The sequence below is a fragment of the Electrophorus electricus genome, chromosome 2, assembly GCF_041902795.1.
Source record: "Electrophorus electricus isolate QZ-2024a chromosome 2, ASM4190279v1, whole genome shotgun sequence".
NCBI lineage: Eukaryota > Metazoa > Chordata > Actinopteri > Gymnotiformes > Gymnotidae > Electrophorus > Electrophorus electricus.
Genome location: NC_137498.1, coordinates 17,527,626 through 17,554,326, shown reverse-complemented (window position 1 = coordinate 17,554,326; position 26,701 = coordinate 17,527,626). Strand labels below are relative to the sequence as shown.

General features: G+C 44.5%; 1 protein-coding gene across 4 annotated transcripts in view; it reads right to left on the bottom strand.

Moving 5' to 3' along the window:
• scara5 (scavenger receptor class A, member 5 (putative)) overlaps nucleotides 1–21,615 on the bottom strand; it is a 43,565-nt gene extending 21,950 nt beyond the window's left edge. Inside the window, exons 1-3 of one of the 4 annotated variants that reach the window (XM_081695509.1) lie at nucleotides 21,260–21,615; nucleotides 17,570–17,688; nucleotides 15,393–15,524 (exon numbers count right to left, since the gene is read on the bottom strand). In XM_081695509.1, the coding sequence (XP_081551635.1) occupies nucleotides 15,393–15,524; nucleotides 17,570–17,681 (244 nt within the window). In that variant the 5' untranslated portion in view covers nucleotides 17,682–17,688; nucleotides 21,260–21,615. Of the gene's footprint in view, nucleotides 1–15,392; nucleotides 15,525–17,569; nucleotides 17,689–17,791; nucleotides 17,831–21,259 lie in introns of those variants that run through there. The other 3 variants (XM_027029807.3, XM_027029806.3, XM_081695508.1) reach the window with 3 other exon arrangements.
• Nucleotides 21,616–26,701: the final 5,086 nt, after the last annotated feature.

The window sequence follows — 26,701 nt, the reverse complement described above, 5'->3', positions numbered from 1 at the left end:
TTTTGATTTTTTTACAAACAGGCACTCACGGATTTAATCTGCCAGTGTCCACGTCATTTTCTAGAAGTTAGGAAAAGTGTCACTTGGAGCCAGGGAAAGCTGTCCCAAGGAACACCCGATCACTGGGAAGGTTCGCAGGGGAAAGTGGTGGTGACAGGATCATGCGGTTGTGCGGCTACGTTAGACGAGGGCGCATTGTTCGCTGGAGAAAGGCGCTCCTTGGCAAAGCCCTCACATTGTGGCTGAAAAGAGGCAGTATGAGTTCCCAGTGAGGTTTGATGCTTTGACACATCTGTTATCTTGGATCCATGTCTTACGCTGTCTTTGCTGATACAGCCATCGCTGGCTAACGGCAAATCAGAATGGCTCAGGAAGAAAAAGACATCTGATCACGTTGTTTGCGCATACTTGTCAATTTAAGGTTAGATTTTTGTCAAATTGAGATTAGCCAGCATGCACAGTACAAGGCAAATAATTAGAGTCATGACATTCTTATGTTGGCCAGCAGGCAATTGTAATAAATGTTTCCATTTATTTCTATAACTACTCCTTGAAAAGTTGCTTCAAAACAGCACTTATAAAATCACAACTGAATCACCCACAGGCAGAAAACCTGGAAATGTTTGTTCTGTTCATTTTATGTTGTATTTTGCAACAGTGTGGGAAAGTGAGGCTGACTAGGATAACTTGAACAGCATCTGCGCTTATGAGGCTAGTTGTAATTAATCAGAGGTTAAGGGTTATGCAGTTTTAATTTGTTGTGTGACAAAAACTGGCATACCCTTATGCCAAAACCACCATGGGAGATGTAACAGATGTACATAATCCCAGTGGAGTAAATTAAACTATACTGCTTATACTGCTCAGGAATTCTGGGATTCGGCTGAGAAAAAAAATACATTGATGAAAAAGGCCTTCTCTCCTTAACTAAGCAATCACACAGCCCCTATTAGACAAGGAAAACATTCTGGAAAACACACTACTGTGCATTAACCTTGTACAGGCTTACTGTTTACATGGTTTCTATATCACCACAGACACCCAGGATGAGTACTGTATAGCAGATGCCCCCTGATTCCTTGCAAATGAGGTCATTTAGTAATTTTGCTGAGACATATAGTTATTATTCGGATAGATGCTTAATTTAAAGGTGCAATCACTATGTTATCTTGAGCGAAATCATGATAGCTCTGCCAAATGTTGCACAACTCTTCAAAGAATGAAAAGATCAAAACAGCTTAATTTGAAAAAAAAAAAAGCATATTTTCAGATGTTACCATTGGGAACAATGTTAAAACAAATGTTTATATATTCTAATTCCTTCCCAAAACATGGGTATGGTAGGTAATAGGTGCTGTTCTGTATAGTTTACAACAGTGCAGTGTTTCTGAACTTATAGTTCAGACTTGTTTGTATGTGCTTGCATGAGAGTGAGAGATTTTGCATGCCATAATGGGATTTTTTTGTTTGTGATGTGCAGATTGTGAGACTTTTAGTCTCGTCACATCCAGGGGGCAGTGGGAATCCAGATGCGTGTCAGCTGTGAGTCCTCTCTCTCTCTCTCTCTCTCTCTCTCTCTCTCTCTCTCTCTCTCTCTCAGTCTATCTGAAGAGAATGAGATGAATGATCCGGTTGTTATCTTGCTGTCCATCTGTCCATCCAGCTTCTAGCTGATTCCTATGTGTTTTTTTTGTTTGTTTATTGGTCCCGATAGTGAGTGTGTGTGTGTGTGTGTTTGTGTGTTTGTGTGTGTGTGAGTGAGTGTGTGTGAGTGAGTGTGTGAGTGTGTGTGTGTGTGTGTGTTTGTGTGTGTGTGTGTGTGTGTGTGCGTGCCTGCACTCTGTCCTGGACCACCACTGCATAAGACATGTGATTGCATATTTTCTTCACCAAGATCATACAGATGAGAGAGATGGAGAGAGAGAGAGAGAGAGAGAGAGAGAGGGAGGGAGGGGGGCTGTCTCCTGTGGGTGCCAGCTAATGCAGCACACATGCTCCATGTGGGAGAGGAAAACACAAGCCTGCTGTGAGTCATTCGTTCTCAAACATCTCTCTGTCCGAACTGAGACCAAGTCAGTTCTCCCTTTTGTTTGGAAGATAACCATTTTTTTTATTAATCTCTCTCTCTCTCTGCAGCTATCTGTTATGTTGTCTCCTCATATCTCAGTTACTGCTGTCTTCCTCTATAGGGCGGTTTCTCTGGTTTTTGAGCAGGTAGAACAAGGTACTAGCAGCACCAAGGTCATGGTCAAGGTCAAGGCACTAGCAACACCTAGGTAATGGATTTGATTCCCAGAAAGCACATGCACAGGATAGGATAAATATAGGCAAGCCATTCTGGATAAGAGCGCCTCCCAAGTGCTGTAAAGGCAAATGTGTTTGCCGTTCTTCAGCACAGTTTCAGCTCCTGTCCTGGAGCCACACTACACACTTTCAGGCTTTACTGATTTAGCAGGATTGATCCAGTTCATCAGCTAATTAGCAATACCTTTATAAGGATCAAGCAAGTTGGAGCAGGGAAAAGCAGAAACTGTGCAGAGCAGGTAACACATTCTCTCTCTTCTCATCCCAGTAACACGTTCTCTCTCTCAACTCAGTAACACATTCTCTCTCTTCTCATCCCAGTAACACGTTCTCTCTCTCAACTCAGTAACACATTCTCTCTCTTCTCATCCCAGTAACACGTTCTCTCTCTCATCTCAGTAACACATTCTCTCTCTTCTCATCCCAGTAACACGTTCTCTCTCTCAACTCAGTAACACATTCTCTCTCTTCTCATCCCAGTAACACGTTCTCTCTCTCATCTCAGTAACACATTCTCTCTCTTCTCATCCCAGTAACACATTCTCTCTCTCATCTCAGTAACACATTCTCTCTCTTCTCATCCCAGTAACACGTTCTCTCTCTGATCTCAGTAACACATTCTCTCTCTCTTCTCATTCCAGTAACACATTCTCTCTCTCATCTCAGTAACACATTCTCTCTCTTCTCATCCCAGTAACACGTTCTCTCTCTGATCTCAGTAACACATTCTCTCTCTCTTCTCATCCCAGTAACACGTTCTCTCTCATCTCAGTAACACATTCTCTCTCTTCTCATCCCAGTAACACGTTCTCTCTCTGATCTCAGTAACACATTCTCTCTCTCTTCTCATTCCAGTAACACATTCTCTCTCTCATCTCAGTAACACATTCTCTCTCTTCTCATCCCAGTAACACGTTCTCTCTCTGATCTCAGTAACACATTCTCTCTCTCTTCTCATCCCAGTAACACGTTCTCTCTCATCTCAGTAACACATTCTCTCTCTTCTCATCCCAGTAACACGTTCTCTCTCTGATCTCAGTAACACATTCTCTCTCTCTTCTCATCCCAGTAACACGTTCTCTCTCATCTCAGTAACACATTCTCTCTCTTCTCATCCCAGTAACATGTACTCTCTCTCATCTCAGTAACACATTCTCTCTCTTCTCATCCCAGTAACATGTTCTCTCTCTCATCTCAGTAACACATTCTCTCTTTCCTTATCCCAGGAACACGTTCTCTCTCTCCTCATCCCAGTAGCACGTTCCCTCTCTCTCCTCATCATTGGTAAGTTCCTCGTACCACAGCACTCAAGGAATTCCTTCAAAAGCATGATAAGTGCAATGAATGCTGTTTTGTGTAAAATCAACGAAATCAAGGCTGCTTAGCTGATGAAAGCTTTTGCATGATACCCCGTTTGAGTAACATGCCCTGATTTACATGAAAGCAGCTAGACTGGCATTGGACTGACATCTAAAGCCTTTGGCAAGCCATTTCTAACACCTGTACACCTTTGCTGGGTCAATTCCAGTCAGGAGGGATTCAGGCATCGCTTCACAGTTGTCTGCTGCCTATATTGTCACAGCGGCTGGTGGGAGTCACTGGTTAATATGTAGCCTTTGAAAGGGAAAGGGTTTCTCCATGTGTGCAACACCACAACATGGAAAATCCTGTGTGGGTTTTGGTTCTTACTTTATACCACTCATGTTTGGTTTTGCCAGCCAGTGAACCAAGCAGCTTCCTGAGTTCAGAATTTCATCCCTTTGTTCAAACAAGCACTTTAAACAGAGCATGGAAAGCTTCTAAGTGTTCTGTTCCTGTGTAGCCTGATCCCAACAAACTCACATGGGTGCATGGCCCCCTAAGAACACTTCCCGCTGTTGTATTTTTAAAGGTTTATCTAATCCTTTGTTGTTGTTGTTCTTCTTCTTCTTCTTCTTCTTATTTTTATGAATGAATAAGTGAGTGATTTCATCAGTGGCCAACACAGCGTGTACAGCGGGGTGTTCAGAAGGAGGGGGGCGATGTTTACCCTTGAACAGCTGCACCGGTATTCACCGCTGACAGTATCGCCCACTAGGCATGGAGCCGGCTGAACTGGAGTGAAATCCTGGAAATGCATTCCTGAGCTGTCTGTGACATCCCACCAAAGCATGAAAAGGGCTATCCATACAATCGGAGCCATTCCATAGTTAAGTATTAGGAGCTGTGAGTGTGTGTTCTGTTTGCTCAGACTCCTTAGCTGATGATGGCTTTAGTTGTGCAGACCCGGAATAATCTTTAACAGCCCGGTAAATGACCCATCATTAAATCCTTCAACAGACGCCAGCACTGAGTAACACAGACCAAAACATTCCATAATTCTCATCTGTTTCTGAAAGAGAGAATAATTTAAAACACACACACACACACACACACACACACACACACACACTAGAAAAGTGCAGTTGGCAGGCTAAATATGTATTATGCTAAGTATTTTAGGTCCATGCAAACACACACACACACACACACACACACACACACACACACACACACACACACACAAATGCTGTATAAGAAACACATGTTCAACTCAGTAAACAAGCAGATGCAAACAAGGCCGCATGCTAAATGGGGCAAAATGAAGCTGTTGCTTGAAGCTCATTGTTCAAAGCCCATTTTTGCTTTCACTCAAAGCATGTTTCTGCATACTTTGTGGAAGTATTTACTCAAGTAAGACATACTGTCTGTTAAAAGGTACTGATGCACAAACAATTCCTGCATCAGGAGACAAAGTCACAGCATGCTGGGCATCCGAATGTCAGGATGACCCAATCACTCCATTCGCAGTTCCAGCCTTAACTGAGCTGTGACACGCCTGGCTCCCTTCGTGCTATTCAAAGGATCTTTCAGTGAGCTTTCCTCTCATAGTTCATGCTTACTGCAGGAATAAGGCGAGCAGAATGGATTCGCTTTGCTGTCCTTCTGTGCTTCAATGAGAGCTGGACCATGAAGTGGCTTTCTCGATAGTGTGGAACTGACGCAAGGTTTCCCATGGACCTTGATCTTTCTCCTCTGTCATTTTAGTCCTGCCTCTCTCCCCTCTGGTGACTGTAAACACAGGGATTAATTACATAGTCACAGCAGCTCGGTCTCAGAGTGGTTTTGGTATGTATTGATATGTGTTCATGTCAGACTGTCAGATTCTTTTTCACACAGGACACATTGGTGGATATATCAAAGAAATGACATGTTCTGTTGACAAGTATTGGTTTGGATTGAGATCATAAACTGAAGGTCAAACATATGTAGGCTGTTGTCATTGTGATGTTTACCCACACACCCACACACTCACCCGCACGCCCGCACATACACACATGTTCTTGTATTACTATCTTTGTAGGGTTTTTACATATTTGTTTGTCCAAATACATTTGCTGGGTCTTGCATATTATTAAAGCTAAAAAGTGTTATGGCTGTGATAGTGAGCATGATAACACCAACTCTGTCATCTCAAAAAGATGGGTAATGTGACTGGTATTACACTAGTTTACAAGCCATATGCAATTTTGCTTGTTTTTACCTCACAGGGATTGTATGCTTGTGCCAGGAATGTGCCCTAGTTTGCAGTTATACACAAACACTTGTCATTTTTGCTTATTAGCGGTCTCCTAATTGAAAGACCTCATTTGACTTTGTGAGATGTAATAGCTATTTGCATGATGTGTCCAGGACATCTAGTGGTACATTTATAAACATATATGTTATGGCCTCTGATTTGCTAGGAATCCTGATGCTTAACCCAAAGATACCAAGTTTGATAGAACATGTTAAACCAGGCTTGCTGGTCTCTGAGTCTGCTAGGAGTGTGCCCAGCCAGCACTGGATGGAAGCATCCCACTGGATCCAGAGGCCTTGTCTTAAGCTGACTGTCCAAAAAAAGGATGACAGGGTTCTTTACTTTTGCTTGATTGTTTAACAAACAACACTGGATTCAGCACCAGTCCTTGAGGGCCATTGTACTTTGTAGTTCAGCTAATTGCATAATTGTCTGTTAATGATCCAGTGCTGCCTTTTTGGCAGGATATGTCTGAGAACAGAGAAAACGAGAGAACTATTGCCCTCCTGGACCTCCATTTGACACCTCTGACATACAGCTGCAAATACACATGATGCTTTGTGGCCACATTAAACATTGGCTATAAACCCTGAAACCTCATCAATCAGTCCTCACCACACATGATTTACTGACTATTCAACTTGGTCCTGGACAAAGAAGGATTTCCATTGTTTTATATTCCAGGACTCCATAGCTATGTGTAGTCAACTATCCTATAAAGTTGGAGGAAACTGATGCATATTTATCATTATCCTCCAAACACTTTAAGTGTCTTTATGGATTACAAAGATGATAATCTAATTCATTCATCTGTCCGTAAATAATGGTACACCCTTTGCTTCCATTTGAGTAACTAATTGTAAGAGACTGGCAGAAATATAAGAGCATGGTGACATATGTTATGAAGAGTATCAACACAGGCACAGAGGCTAAGGTTAAATGGGGCAAGAAAGCAAGACATTCCTAACCACCAATCTAATCAAAATAACTAATGCTTTGGCAGAAAATTATATTTAACCGGGTTAAATGTCAGTGGCTAGTTGCTAATGCATCGATGCTGATCGTGCGAGAGCATTATTGCGTTGTCTTCCATTCCTCCTGAGGACACTTGACACTTGATATTCTGCATCAACTTTCCGTACATCACCAATCATTGAGCTTTTTGATGGTGTCTCTCAATCCAGAGACAAAGACAAAAAGGACCCGCCCAGTCAGCACTAATACCCGCCCGGTCAGCACTAATACCCGCCCGGTCAGTACTAATACCCGCCCGGTCAGCACTAATACCCGCCCGGTCAGTACTAATACCCGCCCGGTCAGTACTAATACCCGCCCGGTCAGCACTAATACCCGCCCGGTCAGTACTAATACCCGCCCGGTCAGTACTAATACCCGCCCGGTCAGTACTAATACCCGCCCGGTCAGCACTAATACCCGCCCGGTCAGTACTAATCCAATCTAGCGCTGGAATCTGATGTCATGTGGACTCATTATTGCACTGAATGCCTGTTTCAAAACACTGAGCACAAGTTGTGGTGTGTTTCAGCCAAGATTTGTATAATTTCATCTTGGCACGGGGTGAGCTTAGGAGGCTACCCTGCAGAATTAGCTGAACATTTTGGCTCTCCAGTTTTGTGTCTTTCCTTCTCACGAGGGCGCTATGTTCTTTTTTTTTTCCCCCTGTTTCTGGTGGCCGAACATCAAAGACGCAGGGTTGAGATGGCAACCCCAAACTCCACTACCACAAACAGAGGGCCATTTACCTCCATGACATCTGGTTCCACCATTTGGGTGTCTGGAAGCAGTTGGCAAAATGTCGCAGGGCCATTTGAGACTGATTTGGCTTTTGGATCAGTTTAGGTGGACAAAGAATAAAGTCTCTCTTTGGCATCAGGGAAGAGTGACCTTTAGTTTAGACACATGCTAAAGGACTTCCATGTCTGTCTGCTTGGGACAAATACCACGTTGGCCAAGTTTAATTTCCTGTTTCCTGACTAACCTTTATCCACCCTTTAGGTATATGTGTCTATGACCTTAAGGGATTGAGTGCATAATTCTACACCAGCGATGTAGGCGCGTTCCCAGACAGCAGGGGATTGTATTTTTCTCTCCCTGAGACACTAAACAATGTGAGATGAACAGGATGTATCATCCTGGAGCTACAGAGGGACACGCGGACAACATTTCGCTTCTGGGATGTCAAAAAAAATTGAAATTTTGAAAATTGCACACACAGACAGAGTTAGCAAGCAGGAATGCTTGTAAAATATCTGGCTAGCTCTGTGTGAGGGGAGGGGACTAACGCTTTCCACAGAGAGATCAAAGCTGACCCCACACAGAGACGGGATTTGCTATTGAGGCTCCATACTGAGACGTGGTTGGCTGAAAGGGTTGCATGCTGCGAAATGACTGGTTAGGGATAAGGAGCCCCATGTAGGGTGCTGAGTTGATGCTGGAGGTGGAGAGACACCTGTTTGTCCACTTGAGAATAGTGGAATACTTCAGTCCCATGATGTTGATGTCATTTGTGTATTCAATTACTTCAACCTATTTACTTTGTTCCACTTCTTCTGCTTAAGCTCTGGTGTGATATATGCAGACACTGTAAAACTATTTCCTGCACAAGATGTTATGCTAAATCACATCAGTTTAATTTACCAGAAGTGTCTGTCAGACAAATGATTGAAAAAAATGTTAAAGGATGGAATAACAATTCGAAATGACTCCACACAACACGTGAGGTAAAAGGCAGATCCAAAGAGTCCTGGGAAACTGCTTCCACACATGACTGATGCACACACTCACACACTGAGGCGCGGAAGTACGGTTGACGTATATGGCCTACTGCCCAGACAAAACCATATAAATAAACAAATAAAATACTATCTATGTCTAACCTTTACTCAGAAGGCAGACAGCTTGGAGAGGTGCTCTCTGATTTTGAATAAGTAATGATTTGAGAAAATATGTTTAGTTTGTTGGTGATGTGTTTCTTGAAAGAGTGTTTGAATGTTTCAGATACTCCTGTTCTTCCATGTTGGTCACGTCTACTCATGGTGAGTTTTGAGAATAATGTCATTTCAATGCTGGATAACCCTTGGGTGACCGGGACACTAAAATGCTCCTTCCCATTTACATAGTCTGCACTGCTTTATTTTAAATCAGTTCTTAATTGTGCTTAACTAATGTCACAAAACAGAAAATAAAACATTCAAAGACCCAGTTAAGCGACTCACTTCTCCTTTGGAACAGGCTGTCTGTAGTTGTTCCCTCCTGCAGCGAGCAATTCCCTTAAGAACCTGACTTCACTACTGAATCTGGCTATTCATCTGTGACTAGATGCATCTGAAGGAATGGCAAAGTTAAGAGGCACTAGCTTCTACTCTTGTGGAACACTCAAATTTAGCTGGTTTTGGCCTTGAGACAATGTGCGTTGTTTTTAATCATTTAATGTTAAAATCAGATTTTGAAATAATGTGATGTATATTTTGACGATTTGCGTTTTGAAGCAGGTTCACTTTGCAGCACGTAACAGCTCATACATTTCTTGCCATGAGGGTGGTTGAATTGGACGCCAGTTCATTACCCAGCAGTGGGAGAAACAACATGAAGGTCAAGACCAATTAGCACTGGGATGGTAATTAGCATGGCCTTTAACTCCGCCTCTAAATGTGTGAGTGTGCTGGCTGCTGTTGACTTTTGGCTGTGCATTTCTTGGTGCGGCATCTCCTGCTGGGCTGTGAGAGCAGCCCTGTCCTAATGAGCTCAGGACAATGAAGCCTCGATGGGGTGCAAACAGCCATTAAAGAGACTTGTCCCTGGCTTCAAGCGCACAACGAGGGGGGGCCCCGCCTGTGCGTTCCAACTCTGGGGTCCCCGAGAGGTTTCCGAGCAACTGCTGTTTGGAGAAGCACTCCAATTGGGCTTTGGGGCCCTCGGTTCGAATTTTGAATGTGTACTCAGCAAAGTGAGACATTGACCTGGCAGGTGTGGGGGTTGACTTCTCTGTCTGCAGTCTGGGTAGAGTAGGGACAGCTCCACCACACACACACACACACACACACACACATACATACACACACACACACACACACACACACACACACACACACACACACACACACACACACACACACATACATACACACACACACACAAACACACAAACACACACACACACACACTCACACACACACACAGACACACACACACACACACACACACACACACACACACACACACACACACACTAGGGCTTCGTGCTGCTCTCCATGAGAACCAAACGACAGGTTTCCTTCCTCTTGACTTGCCTGTGTGAATCCAAACACAGCTCATGCATTCACCATCTATCTGAACTGTCCTGAGAGAATAATAACTTGCGAGGGGTTTAAGGTGCAGTCACCTCTTCCTGTCTTTCGGAAGAGTGCCACAGCCAGACCTGGTACATGTAAGAAATTTGGCTGACACGCGTTTAGCTAGGCGTTTGCAAGGAGAACAAGCAGACGCCCGCAGGTTTATGCGTGCAATTCGGACATCTGAATGGAGTCTGTGTTGAACGCGTCCCACGGTGTGAGCCAAGTCTTTTGTGTTGTAAACACATCTCAGATTCCTTTTTTAATTGTACCCCTATGGGGGGGGGGGGGGGCCTATTTGCTTCACCTTCATGAACAGGCCTGGGTTCGTTCAAAGAAGATTGTGAGAGGACCTGTTGGAGAACCCAATAGTGCGTTGCTATTTTAGTAACAATTAGATTAGTCAATTGATGTTCAAAAAGATGCTTAAAAAGTTTTCAGCCAGTTATTTTTTGTAGTGGGAACCAAATCCTGTGGAGGACTTTTGCTTTAGGACTCTGAGGTTTGTATCCTTTGCCATTAAAATAGAACAAAAAGGTAAGTACGTTGTTTTAAGAACCAATCATCCATGAATTTCAGCACAAGGATGGGAGTAGCAGACATCTATGCAGTTGGACCACCAAGGCGATCTGTCCTGTCACCTGGAAACGTTTTAAAGAGATGAGACTGAGCACTTTGTAACTGATCTTCCTGCGCTTTCATCCTGACTGGAGTTCGGCAGATCGAGCCATTGCCACAGTAATAAAGTGTGTCGGTGTTCACTTTAGATCCTGGTCCAGGTGTTATTTTGGGTCCATGTTCACACACAAGCATCCACTTAAATGCCCGCAGGCGCGTCATGACCTCTGCAGGGAATCATGGAAACTCAGCGATAACGCTTCCAAGCGAGCCTGAATCTGAGGCGGTTGGACAAAGGACATGTTGTGTTTGTGTTGTTTTTCTGTCTCAGCAGTGGATTTCTGATGAACTGTTTACCCAGATGGACAGGATTTGAGGTGTATAGAATGCTACCTCCTTAACTGGTCCAATACAAATCTTATTTCATCAACCCTGGCTAGAGCTACCTCTCTCTCTTTCTCACTGTGTTAACAGTGGAACAACAAGAAAGAGCATAATTACAGCACTGATTTATTAGTGGCATTGCAGACTATGCAGATTGGCAAAATATTAATATTAGATTACATCACGCTGCAATGTACAGAGAGATCCGTATCAAAACTGATGATGCATTATATACCAGAAATGCCGTTTAAACAAGCAAAAGTGCGGTACAGTGTGTAAAATGCTCTATTCTGCACACCTCTACTACACACAGCATCCACTTACTGGAAGTTAACATGCAATGTGTAGCACTAAACTGCAGCGTGTACTATACTCAGCAGTCTTAAGAAAATTGCTAAGTATCATACAGTAAACATAAGACCACAGCGCCCCTTAATTAAGCGTGACGCACAAATCAAGAACGTCAAACTTTCAGTCTCCTATTGTCACCGCTGCAGCACTCTAGTTTAATGACCGGAAGGCATTTGGAAGTGGAACACGCTGAAGAAAAGCCCAAGGAGAAAGTGTCTGTGTAACCAGATCTTTATTGTAAAGGGGCAAATAGGAATCAGAGCAGTGTAACTAGCTGTATCATCATTGTGATTCATACCAGCTTCTCGGATGCTGTGCTGTCGACCCCCTTTTTTCCCAAACTGCTAGAAAAGGTCTTGTTACTGTAAAGTAAACTACTGTCCCTCCCACTCTTTCTCTGGCTATATTCCCTGACCCTGACATGTAACAACATGAGATGACTGACCATCTCTCTCTCTCTCTCTCTCTCTCTCTCTCTCTCTCCCTAAACAAATGCATTTTCTCCTGGTTCCAGTCAGTCCCTTCCTCATTCTTGGCACCAAGTGCTGGGTGTATATTCATCATGAGTCTGCTGCCTCTCCTTGGCTTGGTTCCCATCTAAAAAGCCCTGAGGTTCACTACAACCCCCCGTATTCTTCCAAGTGTGCGGCCCGGTTAATATAGCGGGGGAGGTAGCGTACTGTCCCCGAGCTCATAAAAAATATGGCAAATAATGAAGCTATGAAAACCTGCTTTTTAAAGTCCACCTGGCCATGGTGGTGTTGACGCAATCCAGGCTGCGTCCTACAGGGCTTCTAAAGACCACAGTAAGGACATTTCACAAACTCATCATGTAATTTATGTATCTTAAAGCAGAGATATATAGTACCAATGTTAGTGTCAGAGTGTCATTGTTCTGGAGCACCACTAATGATGACATTTGTATTCGATCCAATTTTTGGGCTTGTGAAAACTAAGTTCTTGGAGTGGCACCTTTTACCTCCACCACCAGTTACTGACCAAATCTGTTTCCGCCACACTGTGCAGGTACTGACCTGCTGCACCTAAATCCTGCGCACTGTTAACATGAAAGTGTAGTGGATATTCAGGGTGTGTGTGTGTGTGTGTGTGTGTGTGCCTGGACAAATGCAGCCCAGTGCAGACTCCAATAGAATCCGTGGCACACATAAATGTTTTCATGCTAATTGGACATTGAAGCGTCCCTCTGCAGAAAGCACAGTATGAGGGAGCTGAGTGGATGTCGTCAGTGGAATCAAACCCCATATTGAAAGAGAATCAAGCTGGCTCTCACCAGGCCTGAAACACTCAGGCAGACCTCAGTTATAATTGAACTGGCAAGTAAAACCTCTGTACTGGACAAATTTCAGCAAAATTTAAGTAGAATGCCCAGTCTATCTCTCTCCTAGTACTAGGAAACCAATCAGATCACATTTAGCGCATATGAGTCGCTGAGTGGAGAGAGACGTGGTTCCAGGGTCGCCTGATGTCATTTTGTTTGTTTTTGCTTGCTGTGGAGATGAAACATCCGATGGTTTGCTGGCTGTGTCAGTTTTCTTTCTGAAAGAGGACACGACACCTGATCTATTTCGTGACATCCCTCTGCCATTCTCTCTCTATTCTTTTGCACACACAAACATATCTGTGAACTGACACAGAAGAATGTTATTTTGCATGGCCATATGCAGGTCACCGGGACTAGGACTCCATAAATTTTATATCGGGGTGTGAACGCAAATGGAAAGCAAATGTGGACAAAAAAGGGTATTGCGTGTGTTCATGTTTACACTGGGAGGATGCCAGTATCTTCCTAAGCCATAGTTACAGGGACCTACACACATTTGCTACAACCATTCATGTCTCTGATGATTAGTGGACTAGTCCACAGTGTTGTGTTTTTGAAAAAATACATTCCAAAATGATTCTGCTCCTTGTATATTTTATACGATTATTTTTTTTTATACATAGGATGTATGTATGATTTTCTTAACAGAGTGCAGCTATATAAGTTAAAGGATATAAATTGAGTTGAAGTGGGCTTATTTGAGTCTGAAAATGTGGGGTGTGCAAGAGAATAAAGAGTTTCGAAGTCTGCATGCTGGAGACAGAAAAGCATGCACAAACAGCAGAGAACTTTACATTCACATCAAAGCAGCATGAATTGAAGGTTTTCATAGAAGCAATTTTTAAGGTCATTCTCTTTTATATCTCATGCCAAGTCATGTACTCGGCACAGAAGAAACTGTGGTGTGTGAAGTGGCCACAGGATGTAAACACGTTCAGCTGGTTAGTGCCGTGGAAACGAGCTCCAGGCACATCCACATCCATTTCCACACAGAGGTTTCATTTGCGCATTTTTGGTGGGAAGCGTGTTTAAGTCCTGCAGGGTTTTGGTGTCAAGTAAAGCCCCCTGAGACGTTTCAGGATCCACTAGGACTCAGACTTAGTGTCGCAAAACAAAAGGTTGGTTGGTCATAGTATTATTGTATTATTTAAGTAAGCTGTAACCATAGCGACTGAGATGCGACACTATACATACAGTGGAGATGTACTGCCACAAAGGAGTCTTCAAGTCCCGGCCAGTGAGTGCTGTTAAAGTGACAGAATGTGTCTGATAAATGGCCCATTATAGTAGGGGTTTGGGCACAGCATTTAGAGGGGCACCATATGGGAAAGAGCTAAAAAACCCCATCCCTTCAGGCCGTAAAAATTTACCCATGATACTCTTTCAACACACTGACACATGCCAAACTCTGCCTGTCAGGGAGAAGGTGCATTGGAAAGGTGCTTTGTTTTACATTAACTGTGCGTGTGTGTGTGTGTGTGTATGTGTAGGGGGCTGTTGTTTAATGCTGTAACTGCTCCACAGTTCCTTGCCAGATGGTATTAAATGCGAGAAACAAATGTTTCAGAGGTCAAGAATGCATATTGTAAGGATAATGCTACGAAACAGTGCTGCTCCTTGAAAAGACAGCACGTCCAGATTCAGTCTATCCAGATTCAAGCTGTCCATATTCAGGATGTCCAGATTCATTCCATCCAAGTTCAGCCTATCCTGATTCAGCTTGTCAGAGTTCCCTGAAGCCACTCTGCCTTGCATGAGCATGAGAAACCAAGAGACCAAGAGACCTCTACCACCTCTACAAGAAATGGTTGAAGCAGCAGCCGAAGGGAGCACAGTCCTATACGCGAAGCCTTAAATGGCCCATAACACCCTGCAGTGTACCGGCAGTGAGATGAGTCTTGATAAAGCCTAATCTGATAGGGTCACTGAAGTTCTTCTCGAACACGGCTAATGTGAAGACAGGCGAGAAGAGGGAGCGGGAGCTAGTGAGAGAGGGAGAGAGAGAGGGAGAGAGAGAGAGAGAGAGAGAGAGAGAGAGAGAGAGAGAGAGAGAGAGACAGAGAGAGAGAGAGAGAGAGAGAGAGAGAGAGAGAGAGAGAGAGAGACAGAGAGAGAGAGAGAGAGAGACAGAGAGAGAGAGAGAGAGAGAGAGGGAGAGAGAGAGAGAGAGAGACAGAGAAGAGAGAGAGAGAGAGAGTGAGAGAGAGAGAGAGAGAGAGAGAGAGAGAGAGAGAGAGAGAGAGAGAGAGAGAGAGAGAGAGACAGAGAGAGAGAGAGAGAGAGAGAGAGAGAGTGAGAGAGGGAGAGAGAGAGAGAGAGAGAGTGAGAGAGAGAGAGAGAGAGAGTGAGAGAGGGAGAGAGAGAGAGAGAGAGAGAGAGAGAGAGAGAGACAGAGAGAGACAGAGAGAGACAGAGAGAGAGAGAGAGATGAAAGCATTTTTACCTGTGATGCAGAGGCCAAAAATGTTCAACAGGACCAAGATGTAGAGGGAAACAATGGCATATTTGATAGAAGACAGAGATTCCAATTGACCACAACAGCTCTCTGTCTTCCTTCTGCGGTTTCCGGAACCCACTGAAAAACACAAGAGAGATTTCATGTAATCCCTCTATTCCCTCTGCATAGATATCCCACGGGATATCCCGCGGGATATCTAGCACATTGTTCCCTAGTCATGATACAGGTGAGTTTATGCACACAGGTTCTCTTATGTAATGCTGGTCATAATCCTACTTAACAAAAAAGTGAGTGACTAAGATGAAAAGGAAGCTCTGAACCTGTTTTCCACAAATAGATACATACACACACACACACACTCACACACGCACACACTCACACATGCATGCACAGTGCAGTAGAGTCTGCGTTCTCCCCAAGCAGGTGATGTCATGAGTGGGGATGAGCCTGAGTTCTTTCATGCTGTGAGACTATAACTCTGTCGTACACACACACACACACACACACACACACACACACACACACACACACATACATACACACACACACACAGCGAACCATATGCAGTCACTAGCTCTAGGGTTGATTAGCTGCACTTCATCATAACATGGAAAAGCACAGATGTCTCCACACATCTGCCCAAAAGAGCTCCTGAGTTTCTTCAACTTTCTTTGCTCTGACTTTCACACATACAGAGCTCCATAGATACAGAGCTCTGTGATTTTCTCCAGTGCACGTTTCTCTGCAAAAGTACCGGGACGTTGTTAAGCACCTAGATTGTGCATTATCGCCAAAAATGACCTAAGGCACCAACTGTCTGTAAGGAAGCCGTTAAAGCAATATCACTGTTCAGCATCTCGGGGGACACCAGGGCAAAACCCTCACTGACTTCCTGACAGGTAACTTCACATGCCACGTTAGACACTGTTTATGTAAGCCACGTGTGACACCGCTGTATTTCGGCATAACACATTTGGCTCGCTCGGGCAATGCTGGAGCGCCAGCTCATGTTCCAGAGCTTGGCTTCAAAACTCCCTTCTTACAGCCAGGATGGGTGTCACCTGGATATGGTTTCCACCAGCATGGCGCCATAGTCGTTGTCATCTCACGTTTCCTGATGTGGTTTCGATATCTGCGGTGCTTTTGACTCTTAACAGATTTGGGAAGTGGGATCTGAATCTTTTTTCGTGAAGGGTTTCAGAGCTGAAGCACGGTGGCGCTCCTTTTGAAAGCGCTTTTTCAAAGAGAGTAGGAAAAAACAGAAGCGAGAGGCCCAGGAAACACGGCAGAGGGTCAGAACATTTAAATTCAAGGACACAGAAAGCAAGACAGAAGTGGAACATTGAACTGAGAGGGACTATAAAGTCTGAGCCATAAAGAGGGAAAAAGGGAGAGCGAGACAGACGGACAGAGAGACAGACGGAGACATTACATTTTTACAAGAGGTGGGAACATATTTAAAAATTAACCACATAGTAGTCATCGTACCCACTGACTCTCTGGCCTGTGTGTGCGTGTTGTGTGTGTCTCAGTACAAAGGCTGTATTCATGACCTGTGTATTCCTGTGAAAATCTCAACCTAGTCACCTGCTCCCTCTGCTGTGCAGAGCGACAGGTAGGGACGTAAGCGCCGTGGGAGACGGGGGGGCTCGAGCCCGGACTCACGCAGCGCCCTGTCACGGGTCAACCCTGCCAATCCTCCTGTCAACACGTCACACTCCCACTAACAGGGCTGTTTTATTACCCAGCATGCTCGCTCACCCTCTCCATCCCCTGGAGCTCTGGGACCAGATGTCATGTGAACGTAGTTTCTCTACATTAGTCATGCATTTTGGAGAGGTGGGGGGGGGGTGCACTGTTCCAACTGACCCTGCACATACGGACACAGGAGATGATACAGAGAGAGGAAGAGAGAGAGAGGAGAATAAGTGTTCCTATGTTTTCCATACAAAACAAAGCTGTTAAATACACCCTACGCCATGAGGTTTCATCCTGGTGCGCTGCTGGATCGGGACCCAGTGACAGCCTGGTTAGTTTTATCTCTTTTTTACTCTCTCTCTCTCTCTCTCTCTCTCTCTCTCTCTCTCTCTCTCTCTCTCTCTCTCTCTCTCTCTTCCTCTGTCTGCGGGCGGAGTTTTGGGTGCTCGGGTGTGAGTGGTTACCTTCCTCACACAGGTTGAGTTTGGACAGGTTCCGTCCCTCATAGGACTCCTCGTAGAACGAGCTGTTGTCCCGCTCCTCGTATGTGCTCAGGTACATCGCCTTGTTCTCCATTCAGGACCTGCGGCAGGACAGGAGCTTCAGGATTCATGCAGGACTCACACAGGACCCACGAAGGACCCATGCAGGACTCACGACATCCATCGACAATCAACATCACTTACAACATTTATTTGCAAGGTGAAGCTTTACATCTCGAGCATTCCGATGTGCACATTAAGTGTCCGTTATCTGAATGGTACAAACAAAAACACCATATTGCAATTACGTTGTTGTATCATATGCATATGGAATGACTGATCTGTAACACCTAGAGGACACTCCTCTGGAATATCTGCGAGTAGTAAGGGAGCTCAAAGCACAGACAGGATTCATTGGGATATTGGGCCCTTAAGCAGTATCACTACTGTTAATAATTTTAACAAATTTGCTCCAGAACTGATACAGAGACACTCATAACTCTCATAAGCCTGCCCTTTTCCCTTGAATCAGCTAACGTGATGTAGTCATGTGAAAAATGCCTCACACACCAGAAGACCCTGTGTTCTGGGGGAACGCGCTTTGCAACGCAATGCCAGGGTCTGCCCAAGACCGGTCCTGACATTCACGCTACTTTATGCTCGGCCTGTCTTGGAACAAGCGATTATACGTGAACCAAGTCCACGGGCCTCAAAATCCCCAAACTACATGATGAATGACAACCACAGCACTCAAACTAGCTTAAACGTTCCCATAAAGAAATGCTTTGGCCGGGCCAGAGAACGCTTTGTAGCATACTAGTAGTGAGCTGCTGCTCGAGGGATTGGAGACAACTTAAGAAAGCTCACTCTGGGATGGATTTTTTTGAACAGAGCAAGTTTGAAAGCTGTAATGAATAGTTACAGGTGACTCATAGGCAAGTCTATGACGTGTGTGTGTGTGTGTGGGTGGGTTGTTACACATACGCACGCACACCCACACACACATACACGCACACTTTAGTGGATGATTAAAAACTGTTTGTGTCAAATACGGTGAGGTTCAGTGATGACAGCACCCTGTATAAATGCTGATGCTGTATCAGTATCCAGCAGTGCTGCCATCTAGTGCCATCAGGAAAAAAGAGAAAGCTAGGGAGAGAGAGAGAGAGAGAGAGAGAGAGAGAGAGAGAGAGAGAGAGAGAGAGAGAGAGAGAGAGAAGAGAGAGAGAGAGGAGAGAGAGAGAGAGAGAGGCAGAGAGAGAGAGAGAGAGAGAGAGAGAGAGAGAGAGACAGAGAGAGAGAGAGAGAGAGAGAGAGAGAGAGAGGCAGAGAGAGAGAGAGAGAGAGAGAGAGAGAGAGAGAGAGAGAGAGAGAGAGAGAGAGAGAGAGAGGAGAGAGGAGAGAGAGAGAGAGGCAGAGAGAGAGAGAGAGGCAGAGAGAGAGAGAGAGAGAGAGAGAGAGAGGCAGAGAGAGAGAGAGAGAGAGAGAGAGAGAGAGAGAGAGAGAAGAAGGGGGGAAGAAAAGGAGGCTGAGAGGGAGAGAGAGAGAGAGAGAGAGAGACAGAGAGAGAGAGAGAGAGAGAGACAGAGAGGAGAGAGAGAGAGAGAGAGAGAGAGAGAGAGAGAGAGAGAGAGAGAGAGAGAGAGAGAGAGAGAGAGAGAGAGAGAGAGAGAGAGAGAGAGAGAGAAGGGGGGAAGAAAAGGAGGCTGAGAGGGAGAGAATGGTATTGGTAGCAAAACATTGTGTGTAAGACCTATGGGCAGCTGCAGCAAGAGAGTGAAACTAAGCAGACTAGCTGTCAGGTAACCCAAGCCCTGTGCGCTCCAGTAGAGAGTCTCATCCTGGCTCTGACAGTCGCCACCCTACAGGCTGCTCTCACTGTAATCTTACAGCCCATCCACGGCCGACACACCAGCCTCAGACCTGCAGCTCCGGCACACCACATGCTTCCCTCAGAATTACAGGAGCAAATGATCTGTCGTGACCACTGTTACTTTTGACCCAAACACCGTGGACACCAGACCGGGCCTGTTCACCCTGCACCATCAGTTCAACGTGCCTGAGGCATCTGTAACGAGTGTTTCTACGTGCCTGACAGAGAACGGGGCCAGCAGGGATATCCGAAACGCTGCCTGTTAAAGAACAGCGGCTACGGTGGCTTCTTCTTCCTATGCGGAAACATTCTAGGCATGGTGCTTTTAAATTCCACCCGTCAAACCTTCTAATGCAATCCATAGCATCCTCAAATTCTGCACACCGCACCTTTAAATTCTACACCTAGCAGTAAAAGTAAGGCTGCGCGATCTGTGTAATTATATTACCTCACTGGCTGTTCATGACAGAGTAAAAACTGGCAGTTTTTAAGTCCTCCGAGCTTACTTCAAATCTCCGTTTGCGTTATGGGGAAGCAGCTGTATCTCTGCGGGAACAGGGCCGCTTCCAGAGCGAGACAACTCGGGCCATCGCCCTACGGCTTGAGTGGCCCTTGAGAGCCCTGCTCTGTCTTCACAGAGGGGCAGGGGTGGACCAGACAGGTCCATTGTTTATCAAAGCTATTACAAAGTGCTTCATCATGGGCTTTTTCATTAAGTGCGATGAGTTTGCTCACACACACGCAAACACACACAGACACACACATACGCAAACACACAGGCTGCTAGGAGACAGTACCCACATCCCCCTGAGAAAGAGCAGCGGCTCTGGCTGTTGTGCAAGCACAGCGCTGGAGACATTCCCCTTAATCTCCGAGGTAAGTGCTCCATCTCTCTGATGAAGTGCACTTTACATGAAGGGATGCAGGACTTTTTAGTAGGCCGAGTGCATGCCTTGGCTGTCTCTGGGGCGAATAGTTTAAAGGACACCGCAGAGCTGCCGTCTCCAGCCAAAACGGGATTACGCCTCCTAGACACTCCTTAGACTTCAAAGACAGAACACGCTCCGCATCATCAGTCACCATGGCGACAGGGCATAGACACCTTGTTGTCATGGAGAGGGCAGGACAGCATGACAGCATGGGTCAAAGAAGGGATAGAACTCTAAGAAGTCTGGAAAGTTAACGCTACTCCGAGAACAACCCCACATTCGCCCTCAAGGTTGTCTCGGCTCTGTTAGGACTTCATCCCTGCACAGCTCAACCATAAGCAGAGAGTGTGCGATCAAATTCAGTGAATTTTCCATGTAGCCACGTGAAGTTCCACTGTTCTCTGGATGATATCACCACTCGTGCTGTCGTTCCCCCAGGTCCTGGGGTAGTAAAGAGGAGAGCTGCCTGTCACCTCTGGAAACTCTGGAAACTGGAAACCAGCACAGACGCTGAAGGAGTGTTATGACACTACATTGGCTTATCGGCTCTGCTGGCCGCTGCAGAAATGCAAATCAAAAAAACAAAAGCAACCAACAACAACAAATGTGTTCACTGCTTGTACAAATTGTTTCTGTTAACTAGATGTGCGATAAGTAAAACAATGCAAGATGTCGGAGAAAGTTTTCAACTACTCAAGTTAATTTCTTAGAGCGCTTTTGGTCACTGCGCTGACCGCGTTGACCCCTGAATCATATACAGGTTAACGGCGTACAAAAAGCTACGATTCAGTCTAAAAAAAGGCAAGACGTAAATACGACACTGACAAAACAAACAAACAATAAAACAAGATCTTAAAATCCATTACCCACCTTCACAAGTTTTCACCATGCAAGAGAAGATGCGCAACTTTCAAAACATCATTCTGACCTTTTTCTTGTCTTCTGCTGTGAGGTACGCTAAGACTTCTGAAACCTCTTCACAATGCAAATTCATCTGTTGGCCAAAATGAGAGAGATCAGGTCTTCTTGCAGTAGAGCTGCGGGAGGCGAGCGCTGCAGGTCTGTCGTCAGACTGATGCGCGCCGCGGCAGAGAGCCGTGCACTTGGCGGGGCGGGCGAAAAGTCCGCCTCCCTAATGTTCTTCCGTTTACAGACGAGAATCTACCCGCTTTGGACCTGCTCAGACATTTCATTTCTCATATGCAACGGAAAAACGTGTCTGGATTAAAGTTGGTTCGGCTTCCAAACGTTTTGGATTGTTTGCCAGCACGCCCTCTACTGTTGCTAGAGCATCACTGCAAACAACGCGATATATTCGGTATATAAGGCAGTGGTGGCTCAGCGGTTACTTGACTTGTAATCGGAACGTTGCTGGTTCAAGTCCAACCACTGCCAAGCTGCCACTCTTGGGCCCCTGAGCAAGACCCTTAACCCCCAGTTGTACCCGGTCAAAACTGTAAGTCGCTTTGGATAAAAGCGTCAGCTAAATGGCATATATGTATAGCGGGTGATTTTGGATATAACGTTTCAACCATTCGAGGCGACCTGACCTGTAACCTGAAGAGCTCCAACAGGTTGCTTCATTAATCAGAACAATGTTCAGTAAATTGTAGACGCAACAGCAACCGTCGTGCACTTGCTGCTTTGTTTTCACTACAAACTGCATGGCTATCTTGTCTCACTTTCTAAAATGGTTTCTCGGGACCATGTCATGAGGACTATAAATTTAAATAAAAATATAAGCGAATAACGTATATTAATTATAATTAATTTAGCACCCTTCACTGCTGAAAAGAAAAACTGCATTTTATGGTTTGAGCGAATATATCTCAATAATAATAATAATAATAATAATAATAATAATAATAATAATAATAATAATAAAAGACTATAACAGACTATAATAATAATGCAGCAATCTATACGTTTTGCATTCTAGGATGTGGGGCAGTACCGTGAGATGCCACTAGATGGTGGACATACATCAGAAAGGTAGTACACTTGCTCCCAAACTCGTGCAGGATAATAATTCTGCTTGTCGCTGTCAAAGGACCTCAAAATCAGACCGCCAGTAAATGCATCGGGAAAGTGCAGTTCTGGAATTGGCGAGACCATTAGTAAGACACTCTTCTTTCATCTGCCCCAGGGCTTAATTACATGATAGGTGAACTCGAGAACAGCCCCGCGTTAATAATAATAATAATAATAATAATCAATAATCAGTGGGGTAATTTTGAATTTGCAGGTTTAACGAAGTCTTAAGGCCCAGAACGAGAGCCATAATGCCAGTAGCCCCACCCCCAAAAAATCTCGCTATGTCTTCTGTCATGTCAATAGCAGTTTTCAGAGTTTAGCATGCTCAGACAAATAACACTATGGTATAAGAGAATATACAATTAACAATTAACACGCTATGGTAATTAATATTACTACCTTGTTACTTTACTGATTCAAATGTATCTTATTGGCAATTACTTAGTCTTTTTTTGAGAGAAAGTGGGAGGGGGATTATAAATAAAATTAAATTCTGTGTTCTCTTAAGGATGCCAGCAACTCACAATGGGCTTCTCAAAGAGAGTATCTTACTGGACAGTGGCCGAGGTTTTTGAGTGGGTGAGAGAGCAGTACCCTTGCCAGTCCAGAGCTGTAACACTGCGGTAGGGAATAGCTAAACATGCGCGCTCAAGTACCGTTTACCCAGCACACTCAGGTCATTGACTGGATGTTTGGCCTTCAAAAGATGCTTTTAACTTCTGGGACCACTGTACCTTCTATATCTCTTTGCCTTCTCTCTGTCTCGCTTTGTCTCTCCCTTTTCTCTCTTTCTCTACCCCCTGCCTTTCCTCTTGGGTCGAGCACTACTGAGATTGAATCAGGAACAGCTGAGCAGGTTGGGAGTGGATGTGAAGTTCCAGCAGTTCCAGAGTTTTTACAGGATGTTCTTCTCCTCAGGGCTCAGGGGTAACTGGAGAGCCTCAGTGACATCTGTGCTGGTGAGGAACCTGAGAAAAAAGTCCAGAGTTTTAACTGTTCCTGGTATCACTAGGAAGCATCCATTATATACTATTCGGCCAGATGCATGAATGTTGGATGTAATGTATTAATACAACACCCTGCAAAAGAGACATCATCTCCCCTCCAAAGTCACACAATCCAATTTCGGGAAACCGGCCCGAGACCCATGTTCTCTCCTCACTCGCACGTCGCCCAGTCTGGGTTAAAACTGCTCCGAGTGCAGCGTTACGAATCCTGTGGGTGACTCCAGGGACTATAATGCTTGCACGGCTGAATCGTATGGCTGACTCATGCATAACTGAAACCCGTGGTGTGTCCCGTGCCTCTGCAGAGTGCTTCCTGAACAGGTCTGGGGATGGAGGAGCCGGCGGAGTCCAGGGGTGAGACACAAAACTGATAAAAGGAGGTGATAAAGAAAGGAAGGTACTCGCTGGAGGACTCAAATTTCCAGCCAATAAGATGCCTGCTATTGTCGAGTTTTATTTTGTGAAAACTTTGTCACTTTGTTAGATGCTTAACCACTCTTTTTTATGAATCAAAGATATGCGAGCCCTTATTTAAGTAAGTGAAATAATTGAATTGTCCTTTGCATATGTAATTTCTGGTGCCTGACACTAACATGTACCAACTAACATGATATTCAGTAGTAAACAATATGTGATTTTTTGCTGCACTCTGGCTGCCACAGAGGGGAAGAACATTCATTCCTAAGTTATTTCATTCCTAAGTAAGCATGTTCTTGGTTAGATACATGATAGCTGTAATTTAAATTACTTGCTTTACCTGACTTCAGTGTTTATTCAGGGTTAAGTTTTCATACTTGTGTGCAATTATAATTAGATTAAGTGCATTCCTTTTTATTTAACATTATGTATTTTAGATATCTGTATTTTTGTGTTTCTAGACTACAGAATTAAGGAAGTACAAACTCTGGGGCCCCACCACAAGAGGCAGTGTAGGGGCTTTCTTTAAAAATATTTGTTTTTTAAAAAAAAATCTCTTTGGACGGAGGCTTCTTCTTCTTCTTCTTATGTGTTGTTACTTTGTGTTACTACATTACATTGCATTATTACGTAGTTATTAAATTGTATTATTACATTGCCTTATTACCTTGTGTTAGTACCTTGTTCTTATATTGCCATTACATCGTTATATTGTGCACACAGTACATGCCCTTCCAGTGGATGCAGACCAACCCCTTTATCATGCCGGTCAGTCAGGGCCTTTTGATTTACGCCCCACCTCCTCTCCCTGTTCTGTTGCTCCTTTCCCTTCTCTCTGTTTCTCTCTTACAAAGAAAACAATGCGAAGACCTCAGGAATGAGAGTAAAGGTTTCTTTCATGGAGCAGGGACCTTCCATAGTAACAGAAAAGTGTGCTGATGTGCGTGCGTTTGTGAGAGAGCAGTAGCAGCATGTGTGTGTGTGTGTGTGTGTGTATGTGTTTGTGAGAGAGAGAGAGCAGTAGCAGCATGTGTGTGTGTGTGTGTGTATGTGTGTGTGCATGCGTGTGTGTGTGTGTTTGTGAGAGAGAGAGCAGTAGCAGCATGTGTGTTTGTGTGTGTGTGTGTGTGTGTGCGTGTGTGCGTGTGTTTGTGAGAGAGAGCAGTAGCAGCATGTGTGTGTGTGTGTGTGTATGTGCGTGCGTGCGTGTGTGTGTATGTGTATGTGTGTATGTGTGTGTGCGTGCGTGTGTGTGTATGTGTATGTATGTGTGTGTGTGTGCCCGTGTGTTTGTGAGAGAGAGAGAGCAGTAGCAGCGTGTGTGTGTGTGTGTGTGTGTGTGTGTGTGTGTGTGTGTGTGTGTATGTGTGTGTGTTTGTGTGTGTGTGTGTGGGGGGGGGGGGGTTGTCCAAACTAAAAGACCAAGAGTTTGACTTAAATTGTTTGTGGCTACATTGCTTATGCTATGGTAATGAACACACTAGTAATCAGAGACAGTCAGCACTACATAGATGCTCCATTCACTTTGAGTTGTTGCTGTTTAATACAGATGATGCACTGGTCTTTTCTGGTTTTTTATTGTTTACTCAGACATGTTCTTAGCAGCACCACTTATAAACACCTGGTAGGTGAACAGTTAGATACTTGTTGCCGTGTGTAATTTGTATTGGCTGTCTTCTTGTACTTCATCAGTAGTCAGTTTCTGACTAAAGCACTAATGTTGGATGGACGTATTAGATCAGAGAACCACACTCAACCCAGGAGAGATACTCACACATGGTAACATACAGGAAGGAAAGTCCGTAAAGTGCATGCACAGAGTTGGTTTATTTAGGCCAATCTATGAAGTGCTGCAAAAACAGGCAACAAGATCAATAATACAAGCAGACAGGGAGACAAATACAGAGACAGGCAGACAGGGATGGGCAAAACCAATCGAAAGTGAAACCTACTGCCACAGTTTCCTCTCCAAAGGGAAATATCAGATTTGATTTATGTTAATGAGTATATGAACAGCATCAAACTTAAGCACCTTGGAGAGGATGTGTGTGATATTCCATACAAGCATTGTCACACTACAGGCCTTGGTTCCTCCCACTCTGCCTCTGTTCTGAGTCAATGTCCTTCTGAAAAACTACTTAGTCCTCCTCCTGCATAACAGTTTGTTAGTAAAGCTGACTAGTGTGGCATTGTGGGTTTGGAGCCAAATAAAGCTATGGCTGGTGCAATCCTACAAGTAATTAAACTCATAATCACACCTGAGTATTAGTTTATCACAGGTTCGCTTAAGAAGATTTTCCCAATAGTATGAGAGATTATCGCATGCTAACAGACTGCTGCATTTCAACTTTCAACTGTATTTCAACTTTACTTCATGAACATTACTAGAAAATGCTGTTGTCTACCTGATTAAATGATCAATATTTTGATCAGCATGTAGTCTAGTGCTCTTCCTGTCTGATCTGTCTAATATTTGCTAAGCTACACATTCAGTTTGGTCCTCTGATCACTAAGTGCAGGAGTGAAATGATGTGACCAAACAGTGCTGAGGGGGATCACTGTGTAGCACTACTTCTTACTGCAGGATCACTTTACTGAGGATGGGGACTGAACACTGGCAGCTCAGGAGGAAGTGATGACACTAGAAAGACAGTTTCACTGTTATATTTAGTCTGTATGTGAGAGAGAAAGAGTAGTGGAGAAAGAATCAGTTTTGCGCTTGAACACAATTCCCCTCTACAGTTCTGTTCAGAGTTTTAGAGAGTTCTAGAGTTCCAGACCATAGTTGTGTGTTGATTCTTACAGGTATTCTTTAGTTCGGAAGACTGAGCCACGCTGAAGCTTGTGACGTTCG